At 34.9% G+C, this 12,166-nt stretch overlaps 1 protein-coding gene across 5 annotated transcripts in view; it reads left to right on the plus strand.

Moving 5' to 3' along the window:
• Positions 1-12,166, plus strand: part of LOC112396051 (probable ubiquitin carboxyl-terminal hydrolase FAF-X) — a 141,388-nt gene that overhangs the window by 9,119 nt on the left and 120,103 nt on the right. For all 5 annotated transcript variants that reach the window (XR_003002495.1, XM_024739549.1, XM_024739568.1 and 2 more), the window contains exon 2: positions 10,370-10,620. Coding sequence is in view for 4 of the 5 variants with exons in the window: in XM_024739549.1 (XP_024595317.1) it covers positions 10,528-10,620 (93 nt within the window). In the remaining variant the exon portion in view is untranslated. The remainder of the gene's footprint in view (positions 1-10,369; positions 10,621-12,166) is intronic.

Raw genomic sequence — 12,166 nt, forward strand, 5'->3', positions numbered from 1 at the left:
CCTTTACTTATTTTGACTCAGGATTTTCCATGCACACCCTTAGGCTTACAGCTTTGCAACTTTGTTCGGTTCCTTTTGAGAGGATTTTCCTTTTCTTTGTTAGTGCCAGTTATTTTTCATTTTCAGTGGCTGAGGTTTATATGTAGGATGGTTCACGTAAGTAAAATCGTCTTAGGCTCTTTTAAATGAGGTTTTAAAAAACTGTCTTTCTCCTTAGTATTTTTCTGTCAGATAGTTGTTCCCAATGCAAGTTTAGCGTCTGTTTTCTTTTTAATCTGTGTGCTGGGACATGAGATTCATTCATTGTGTTTGAACATAGCACACTGTTTGTACTTGAAGTGGTTGCCCAGACCTTTATGTAAATAATTACAGATAATCGCATGTAATCATATTCAATTGATATACTTGTTATTCATAGCATTTCATTTGTATGAATGTATTAAGCAGGATAAAAACAGTAGATATGTTATCTGTTTTATGTAATTCAGTATCAGGGTTTACAGCAATAGATTTCAGCTTGGGCTGATTTTTGCCTTCTTATTAGAGAATCAGCAGTGTCGAAAAATACTTTTGGTTTTCATGATTTGGGTGGCTTCAACCAACTTGTGAGTTATTTAACCTTAAAATGAGAGACTTGGGAACTTCCCTGCTGGTCCAGTGGTTAAGACTCCACGATTCCATTGCTGGGGTCACGGGTTCCATCCTTGGTCAGGGAACTAAGATCCCACATGCTGTTAGGTGTGGTCAAAAAAGAAAAAAAGACAGAGAGAAACTTAGACTCAGTATTTGCTATTTTATCTTACTATAATTCTTTAGTTGTAGTTATTCATTTAATTCCATTGATGGTTCTGGGTCAGGTTCTCTCTAGAGATTTTACTCAGGGTGCCAGCTGTGAGTAGCAGTCTTCTATCTGAAGGCTTGACTGAGACTGGAGTATTCACATCTGTGATGACTTATTCAAAAGACTGTTGGCAGGAGGCATCAGTTCCTTGGATCGCTCTGTAGTGCTGCTTCAGTGTTTAGGGGCAAGTGTTAGCTGCCTTGTTAAGAATACCTTTGTTAAGCTTTAAGAATACTAATAACTGATAAAAAAATTTTGTACCTTGCTAGGGAAAATAATATTGAGGAATTTCAGTTTTTTCTCACATGAAGAGTAGAAATATGCAATGATTAAAGTTGGTGTAGACAATTGCAGGTAAAATCGCATGTTCTTTGTTTTTTATCACAGTAAGATAATTAGCAAAAGGAGCTTATTTTGTACGTTGGACTTAACAGGCTAGCAGTTCTCAATTTTTTTGGTTTCAAGGCTCCTTAACAGTAAAACGTTTTGAGAATCTCATGAAGCATTAGTTTCTGTGTGTTATCTCTTGATATTTACCATGTTGTAAATTTAAATTACAGATGAAAAATTGTTCAGTATTTCATTTGAAAACCAATTACATGGTAACAAATATTTTTGTGAAAGATAACTATTTTCCTAGTGGAAAAATTTTTAATAAACTATTTTTTAGAGGAGTTTTAGGTTTGCAGGAAGACTACACAGAAAATAGAGTTCCTATCCGTCCCCTTTTCTCTGTTGTTCACTTCTTGCTTCAGTATGATGTATTTGTTATGACTGATAAATTTGTATTGATACGTTAGTGTTAACTAAAGGCCATAGTTTTATGTTAGGGTTCATTCTTTATATTGTGCAATTCTGTCGGTTAGTACAAATGTATAATGTCATGCATTCATCATTATAGGGAAAAGTTCCAGGTCCCTAAAATGCCCTGTGCTCTACTCGTTCATCTCTTCTTCCCACTCCCTGAATACTTGGTAGCCACTAAAGTTTCTGCTGTCTCCATAGTATTGCCTTTTCCAGAATGTTAAGTACTTGGAATCATACAGTATGTAGGCTTTTCAGACTGGTTATAAAGAAAACACTTTGCAACAGTATGAATTTGAGACTTCTCCATGTCTTTTTGTTGCATGATGTCATTTATTTCATCTATGAATAATACTGTATTATTTGAGTGTAACAGTATTTTTGTTGTTGTTTTTGTTTACCTATCTTGGTTGCTTCCAACTTTTGGCAAATGTGAATAGAGCTGCTAGAAACTTTTGTGCGCAGGTTTTGCCCAGGTTTGGACATAAGTTTTTTGCTTTTTTAAAAAAATAAATTTATTTACATTTGGCTGCATTGAGTCTTCATTGTTACGCATGGGCTTTCTCTATTTGCAGCGAGCAGAGGGCTACTCTTTGTCGTGGTGCAGAGGCTTCTCATTGCGGTGGCTTCTCTTGTTGCGGAGCACGGGCTCTAGGTGCATGGGCTTCAGTAGTTGTGGCACGCAGTCTCAGTAGTTGTGTACGGGCTTAAGTTGCTCTGCAGCATGTGGGATCTTCCTGGACCAGGGCTTGAACCTGTGTCCCCTGCATTGGCAGGCAGATTCTTAACCACTGTGACACCAGGGAAGTCCCTGGTGTTTTTTAAAAATAAATTTATTTATTTATGGCTGTGTTGGGTCTTCGTTGCTGCACGTGGGCTTTCTCTACTAGCAGAGAGCTGGGGCTACTCTCCATTGCATTGCAAGGGCTTCTCATTGTGGTGGTTTCTCTTGTTGCAGAGCACAGGCTCTAGGCACACAGGCTTCAGCAGTTGTGGCGCACGGGCTTAGTTGCTCCACGGCATGTGGGATCTTCCAGCACCAGGGCTTGAAGCTGTGTCCCCTGCATTGGCAGGTGGATTCTTAACCACTGCACCACCATGGAAGCCCTGGACATATGTTTTCGTTTGGGTAAATATCTAGGTGTATGATTGCTGGTTTGTATGGTAAACCTATTTTTAGTTTGTAAGAAACTGCTAAATTGTCTTTCGAAGTGATGGACTACCATTTAGTATTCTCACCAGCAGTGCGTGAAAGTTTTTCAATAAGGGGAATAAGGCTATCATTTTTATATTCTGGATATGAGGACTAAAAGATTTGGTTTTTTCTGTAAATAGACTAAATAAGGGTAACAATGATTTAATATTCTATTTTGGTAGCCATTATAGATCACCATGCTTCTAGGTCCTCAGGGAAGAAATTAGTGAGAGTGATTCAGAGATAGTTTTTGACCAATATATAAGATTCTGGATTTGGGGTGAGGAATTTCTTAACATCAGTTTGTGGAAACAGTTACAAAGGACATATGATAATTGGGAGTCCTTGACATTTGTTTATGCAAATTCTGCCAGTGGTTGCTAGATTGGTGGAACACTTGACATATCTTACAGGCTTCTTGGGATTCATCATGAGCAAAACTTTAAGGCTGTTGTCATTATGGAGTTTATGTTTTACTGTCTTACAGAGAGATATTCACATAGATTCCAAAAAAAGGAAAGTGCAGGAGGCTGTGAGAGCCAAATGCAGGGGGATTGATGAGACTTGTCAGGGATACTTCAGAAAGGCCACATTTGAATTGAAAGTTGCAGAATGAGTACAGAATTAACCAGAAAAACTGCTGGTGCAAAGGTCCCAGAAATAACATGTGGAACAAAATTTAAAGGAACATGAAGAAGGAAAAAAAATTACTTTTAAATTAATATTTAGGTTTATTCTCCTGAAAATAGGATTCTCACTCAAATTTTGTTTTCTTATGAGAGAGGGAAAACTCTTGTAAGATCACTTATTAGGTAGTTGATTGTCAATTATCAGCTAGTTTTATAACCATTTTGAGAAACTGTTTGTATGCATTGTTCTATATAAACTACACTTTGTAAAGGCTTGCATTTTAGCATTGCATCTATATGATCGTAGACATATGTTAATAAGCCCATAGATAGCATATGAGGCTCATCATGCATGACAGGGAAATAATAATTAAGAATTGCTGTTTTGTTTAAGATACTCGTCCAGACTACCAGTACGTTAAAGGGATGCCTTCAGCCTTAACTGAATGTACTGTAAAAATTCAAGTTTTAATTTTAAATATTTGTATTAAAATTTAAGTATGTGTTAATTTAGAAATAAGTATTTTTATACTTTACCTTATTCTTTTACATAGGACTTAAAAATGCTTACTGAATCATAGTACAGAATAAACTATTATATGCATTTAAATATTTAATTCAGTGTTTCATGTATATTTTTATAATACTAATTGCAAAATAGTTTGTAAGTAGTTTAAGATAGTTGTTATTAATGTTTACTGTCTTAGAATGGTTTGCAAGAGCAGTGAGGTTTAGTTAGCTTCATGTAGGCTAAGTATAGGTTGAGCTTTTCTGTTATACTGCTTGAATCTACTAAGTCCAGATTATATGTATGTTATTTAAATTGTATTAAAACATACATAAGAAAATTTAGCACTTTCCTCTTTTCAGCTATACCGTTTAGTGACATTAAGTACATTCATTCACATTGTTATGCAGCCACCACCATTCATTTCCAGAACTTTATTCATCTTGTAAAAGTGAAACAATACCATTAAACAATAACCATTTCCCCTTTCTCCTATCTCCTGGCAGTTACCGTTCTACTTTTTGTCTCTCTGAATTTGATTACACACCTTATATGAGTGGAATCATAAGTTATTTGTCCTTTTGTGACTGGCTTACTTCATTAACATAATGTCCTCACGGTTTATCCATGTCGTCATGTGGGTCAGAATTTACTTTTTCTAAGGCTGAATAGTATTCCACTCTGTGTGAATACCATATTGTATTAATCCATTCATTAGTCAGTGGGTAATTTGGTAATTGGTTACACCTCTTGGTGATCAGGAGTAATGATGCAGTGAACACATTTTTGCAAATATCTGTATGAGACTCTGCCTTCAGTTCTTCTGCATATATACGCAAAAGTGGGATTGCTGGGTCATATGGTAATTCTATTTTTTTATTTTTTGAGATACTGCCATGTTTATTTCCCATGATGGTTGCACCATTTTACATTCCCAGCAGTAGTGTACAAGAGTTCCAGTTTCTCCACAGCCTCATTAACCCTTATTCCTTTTTGTTTGTTTGCTGATTTTTTGATGGTAGCCATTCTAATGGGTGTGGGCCAATGTCTCATCGAGGTTTGATTTACATTTCTTTAATGATTAGTGATGCCGAGTATCTTTTCATATGCTCACTATTCATTTGTACATCATCTTTGGAGAATGTTTGAGTCCTCTGCCCATTTTTCAATCAGGTTATTTGATTTTGTTATTGTTGAGTTATAAGAATTCTTGAATATTCTGGGTATTGCTCCCACATCACATATGATTTTTACATTTTTTGTTCAGTTCTACAGGTTGATTTGTTCAATTCTGCCTTTCACATTGTTGATTGTGTCCATTGATGTACAGAATTTTTTGAGTTTGAGATCAGTTTATCTATTGTTGCTTTGTTGCCTGTGCTTTTGTCAAGAAAAGTTTGCTACATTTAATGTCATGAATATTTTCTCCTGTGTTTTGTTCTAGGAGTTTTATAGTTTGGGGTTTTAGATATTTAATCCTTTTTGAGTTAATTTTTGTGTGTGGTATTCTACATCAATATATTACATTCTTTTTTACATGTAAATATTCAGTGGATATTCAGTTTTCCCAGCAACATCTGTTGAAAAGATTATTCTTTTCACATTGAATGTTCTTAGTACTCTTGTTGAAGATCATTTGACCATATGATTGAGGATTATTTCTGACCTTTCTATTCCTTAGTCTACATGTGTGTCTTTATGTCAGAACTATACTACTTTGATTACTGTAGGTTTGTAGTTTGTCTTGAATTGGGGGTTTGACACCTTCAACTTTGTTCTTTTTCAAGGCTGTTTTAACTATTTAGGAGTTGGCTTGACATTACGTATAAATATTAGGATGGAGTTTTCTTTATCTTCCAACACTCTGTTTGAAGGATATTGATATTGATAGGGATTGCATTGCTTCTGTAACCTGACATCTTAATAAGTCTTCCAGTCTGCGATATGAGATATCTTTCCATTTATTCATGTCTTCAATTTCTTTCAGAAATGTAGTTTTTCAGGGTACGTGAAATCTTTCCTTCTTGGTTAATTTTATTCTTAAGTTTTCTTAATTTCCTTTTTGGATTGTTCATTGTTAGTGAACTGATTTTTAAGGTGATTTTTAGAATCAAAATCATTTGTATCTTTCAACTTCAGTGAAATTGTTAATTAGTTCTAACACTTCTTAATTTTTATTGTGGAAGCTTTAGTATTTTCTACATACAAGATTATATCATCTCCAACAGACATAATTTATCTTCATTTTTTGATTGGGATGCCTTTTTAAATTAATTAATTAATTTTCTTACCTAAATGCTCTGACTCAGAGTTACAGTTCTGTATTAAATAGAAGTGGTGGAAGTGATCAGCCTTATTTTATTCCAGATCTTAAAGGAAAAGCTTTCAGTATTGAGTATGACGTTTGTTGTGAGTTTTTCATATATGGCTTTTTATGTTGAGTTTCCTTCTCTTGCTTTTTTATTTCTTATCATAACAGGGTGTTCAGTTTTGTCTAACCCTTTTTCTCAATCAGTTGAGATGATCATTGGTATTTTTCCCTTTATTCTGTTAATGTGGTATATTACATTGATTGATTTGAAAATCCTACTTGGTCGTGGTGTATAATCCATAATGTGCTGTTGAATTCAGTTTGCTAGTACAGTATTTTGGTGAGGATTTTTGCATCAGTATTCATCAGGGATATTGATCTCTAATTCCCTTGTTTCTAAAACATTAAAAAAGAAAAGGATCTTAAATCAACAACCTAACTTGACAAGTTAAGGTACTAGAAGAAGAAGATACTCATCCCACAATTAGCAAGAGGAAGTAAATAATAAAGATTAGCACTGAATTAAAAGACAGAAGAGAGAAGAAATAGAGAAATAACTGAAACCAAACTGCTCTTTGAAAAGATCAATAAAATTGACAAATGGAATAATAATGAAGAGAAGACTCAAATTGCTGAAATCAAATGAAACTGGAGATATGACACCTGGTCGCAAAATATGTCAGATTCTAAGAAAACAGTATGAAGTATTATACATCACCAAGTTAAGTAGAAGTAGATAAATACCTAGAAACATTAACCCTACCAGAACTAACTCATGAATAGACATAAAACTAGCAAGGAGAATGCATCAGTAATCAAAAATCTTACAACAAAGAAAAGCACTGGACCTGATGATGTCACTTGTGAATTCTGTCAAACATTCAAATAACATCATAGCAATCATTCTAAAATTTTTTTAAAAGTTGAGGAGGGAATGCTCCTCATTTGAGTCCAGCATTACCCTGGTACTTCAGCCAGAGAAAGACACTATAAGAAACCTACAGACAGGTATCCCTTGTAAACCATGATACACAATCATCAACAATATACTAACAAATTGAATTCAGCAGCATATTAAAATGATAATACACAGTGAATAAGTGGGAGTTATTCCTGGAATGTAGAGTGTAGGTTCAGTATATGAAAATAAATATAATCAAATTAACAATAAGGGAAAAGAATACATAATAGTCTCAATTGCTGCAGAAAAACATGTGGCAAAATTCTTTCAGCATTTTGAATATATCATCACTCTCCTAGCCTGCAGGTTTCTGCTAGAGAAATTTCTGATAATCGTATATAGTTTCTGATAATCATATATAAGTTCTCTTGTATGTGACAAGTTATTTTTCTCTTGCTCTTTTTGAGATTCTCTTTTAGTCTGACTTCCAACAGTTTGATTATTAGGTGTCTTGGCATGGCTCTCTAGTTGTGTACTTCTTGGAGTTCTTTGTTGAAATTCTCATTTTGTTTCTGTATCATTTTCTGGTTTTGTTTAGTTATCTATCCGTGTTCTCTTTCATGTCATTCTGCATTTTTAAGACGGTTTAAAGAAATTCTTCTACGGGGTTGGTTTTTTGGACTTCTTCTTTTGATTAGGTCAGATTTCCCTAATCCCTAATGTTTTCATATGTTCTATAATTTTGTTGTTGAGATTTTGGGCATTGGAGAAAATAGCTGCTGGTTCCAGTCTTTACTGACTGGCTTCGTGTAGGAGAAACATTCACCAGTCAGTCCAGATAGATCTTTCAGACCTTCCTGGGCCTTCATGTCTTTGGCCTTGTGTGCTTTTCTCCAACTATATGTGGGTACTTTTGGCCATGTTCATTTCCTGTGTTTCTCATTAAGAGTTTTTGGTTTCAGTTCAACTAATCTCTTGCTCCTCCTGTCTTCCCTGTTGAACTGCAGAGTTCTGCTATAACATGCTGTGGCACTCATCTGTTTTCAGTGGCCTCGAACACTATGCCACTGTCAGGCCATTTGGAAATCCCTAGGAAAGCCAGAAATCTAGACCTAAATTCCACTTTATTCCTTCTGTCCTGAGAAAGGAGTCAGTTGGAGCAAGGAATTGGGTATTATTTTTTCTCTTTTGCTTTGAGCTACATTCGGTTGGGGAATGACCCAGTGTGAGTCAAACTTCATGAACTGTTATCCTCCTCACAGTTATCGTTTCTGTTGTTTATGCAGTCATCTGGGTCCAGAAGCCCCATATTAACCAGTTTCTGGCTGTCTTACAATTATATTTTGATCCACATATTGCTGTTAACTTGTCTTTGAGGGAGATCTAGGGCCTGGAGCTTCATATTCTGCCATCTTGCTGACATCAGTCTCCTAGTACTAACTTTTATCTAGAGAAAGATGATACTTTCCTACTCCTAGAATATGTTGAACTACTAGAGTTTGAATATGACAGAAATACTGTTGTGATCTAAAGGAAAGATCTAACATTGCGGTTTTGAATTACATTTCAAATGATTTGAATAATTACTCAATTGCTCAGCTGTGTCTCAGGGTATTGTATCTTTGTAGTGCAGTTTCTCCCTAGACAAAACACAGAGGCTTTGTGAGAAGTAATGGGTCTGTGATGTTGGAGAAAGGTGTTTTATTTGAGGGAAGGGAGATTGCATGGTCACTTTGTTTTCATTTACCCTAATAATATCCTGTTTTTTGAGAATGACGTATTCTCCTTGCTAAATTACTTCACATGTATCTCTGGATAGAGAGATAAGGGCAGACATAAAATGACAGATGAATACAACTTTAAGATATTTTAGTTCGAATAACCTCAAATACCAAAGAGAATACTATGCAAGGGAAAAGTGTGTGACGAAAAATTTAAGTAGGACCCCCTCACCTCCCACCCCAGGAAGTAGTGTTTTAGAGAGAGATGGGATTAATTCTAGGCTTCTGTACTTTCTTACCTGTGCTTTGTTAAATCACTTAATTTCCTAGAGCCTCAGGTTCCTAATTCATAGAACAAATTTCACAAAATCTGTGTAACATTTAGTTATGAAAGTCTTAGTTGAGTCTTGCTCTTGGACCAAGTGTCATCTCTCTTGTCCTCTGCAAAACATCCATACACATAAAGCTTTCATTGTAGGTTTAGAAATGCCTTATTTTCAGTCAACCATGGAACTCTCTTAAGACGATTTCCTTAAAAGCAATTTTGAACACAAACCAGATGATGAGAAAGAGGAATGACAGACATTTTTTCAAGAAATTACTGAAGGACAGGTATTAGTGACTTTCGCTAGAGGAGTTTTAAGCATATTTTTGACCAAGAAAAATGGATCCAGAAAGAAATGGAGAAGCCAAAGTTTAAGACCAAGGCCTTTTTACACATGGAACATACACAGTGGGATCAGTAGCCCAGGTAAAAGGACAAAAAGAACATTAGAATTGAATGGGTGGCTGATTTTTTTGAGTTGTAAGAAAAAATTAAATAGCTTTTGTTAGCAACAGAAGAACTCAACGAAAGATGATAGCGAATTTCTCTTGTTTTAATAATTGTCTACTTCATATAAAGTTTTTGAATGAGAATGTTTAAATATGGGAAAACAAAAGTGAAAGACTGTGATCTTCAGGTGACTATGTGGAGATATGTGTGTGTATATGTATTTATGTAATCTGTATGGATACTTCAGATGTTTTCTTGATCTACTTTCCCCCTCTAATCCTACCTTTATGAAATCGTTTTATCTTAATTTGGCTTTTCATTTTATTTATTTAAGAGCAGTCTACACCTTTAAGTATCTATATTTTCTCAGTATTTGATGGGCATTTTATAGATGCTTTTGTTAAGTAAAAGATAACTAAGAACTTTGTATTTTTTCTGGAATATTGTATCTAATATTAAGACTTTTATGTTTTCTTGTTATAACTACTGGTACAACAATGTAAATTTACTGAGTAACAATATTTATAAAAATTTTACTTTTTCACTTCTATTTCATTTTTATAGCCATCTCTTATTGATTGTAAAGACTCTGGTGATTACCATACACATTAAAATTGGAACGATTCATTATTTATTTTTTTAATATTTAATACAAGTATACCTTTTGTTCCCTTCTACTTTTAGGTAATGAAATGGTCTCTGCAAGATGGTCTGTCTTTGAATTGGAGATATTTAAGGCTGACATATGCTGGTACTTCAACTCTTATAAGTGGACTATAATTTCTTCTCTTACGACGACTAAATAAACAGACAAAATAGCAAAAATCTGTTCTGTGTCGAGTATGACAGCCACTACTCGTGGCTCTCCAGTAGGAGGGAATGACAGCCAGGGCCAGGCTCCTGATGGACAGTCTCAGCCCCCCTTCCAGAATCAGGTAGGTAATGAAGGCTCTGTTGTCTTGGGTGCTATGGATTAGTAAACGATGGCCAGATGTCCTGAATAATTTGTAAAGTAATCGTAAAAGCTATTGTCATTTTAAGTTACACTTTAAAAAGTCCCTGAGGTTCTTAGTAAAAGGAACCATACTATACGTATGCTTGAGAATGTACCTCTACTTTATTTTATATGTAAGGCCTTCTGAGCATGTGGGCAAAAGAGTTGAATCAGTCATTGTATCCTTTAGTTATCAGCATAGATTCAAGTCAGCTGTTTTTGTTGACATCCCATCTTTGTACCCACATGTACCTTATGCATCTGGTTAAGTAATATAATATCTAATCTTCAGATGTTCCATATCTTTAGATTAAAAATTCCACGTCTTTAAAATGAAGATAAATGAAATAATGTAAGTAAAGAGTTTGACAGATTTTAGTGTCAAAGTTTTGTGCTGGCCTACACGGAAATAGTTTTTTTCCTTTTGTCTGGAAGAATTTGTATAAAATAAATATATTCAAAGCTTAATTAACATTAATTCTTTGATTCTAATATCAGATATTGGTCATTTGTATTTATTATGTCTTAGGGGATTAATCAGTTTCATTAAATTTTGCAAAATAGAGTTTTGGAAAGGTATTGCCTTTTATTTTTCTCCTCCCATTTATAATTTTTTTTCATGTTCGTTAGATCATTCCTTTTGTTTTCCTGGGGTTTAATTTGTTGTTCATTTTCTAGTTTCCTGATAATGAACTTTAAATAATTGATTGTTCAGCTTTTCTTTCACTTTTTCCATTTTCTAAAACATGCATTTTATACTATAAATTTTTGCTAAACCATATCCTGTAACTTTTTTTTTTTTTTTTTGCGGTACGGGGTCCTCTCACTGTTGTGGCCTCTCCCGTTGTGGATCACAGGCTCCGGATGCGCAGGCTCAGCAGCCATGGCTCATGGGCCCAGCCGCTCGGCGGTATGTGGGATCTTCCCAGACTGGGGCACGAACCTGTGTCCCCTGCATCGGCAGGTGGACTCTCAACTACTGCGCCACCAGGGAAACCCTGTATCCCGTAACTTTTGATATGTTTATGTTTAGTGTTACTCAGTTAACATTTTAAAATTTGCGTGGTAATCTTTTTTTGTAAGGATTCTTTATAAACACCATGCTTCGTTTTCAAGCAGTTAGAGATTTTCTGTTTAACTTTCTGTCATTGGTTTGTAGCTTAATTCCTCTGTGATTAGAGAATCTATTCTCAGTGATGCCACACTTAGGAACTTATTGAGGGTTGGTATGTTACTCAACATAGGGTTAATTTCACTTCTGCTTGGCAAAAATACTATATATTATGTATGCTGTAGCATTCATTATGCATGTCAGTTGTTTCCAGTTTTCTCAGTATTCATTGCATATGTTTTATATAACCTTGTTTTATTTTGTTTTAAATCTGCTGGTTTTATTACTCGTTGAGAATTCTGTTGATCTCCACCTGGGATTGTGGGCTTGCCCATTCCACTTTTATAGGCTATATTAATTTTAGCTAGACATATTT

This window comes from Neophocaena asiaeorientalis, unplaced genomic scaffold (genome assembly GCF_003031525.2).
Source record: "Neophocaena asiaeorientalis asiaeorientalis breed wild unplaced genomic scaffold, Neophocaena_asiaeorientalis_V1.1 scaffold855, whole genome shotgun sequence".
NCBI classification, from domain to species: Eukaryota; Metazoa; Chordata; class Mammalia; order Artiodactyla; family Phocoenidae; genus Neophocaena; species Neophocaena asiaeorientalis.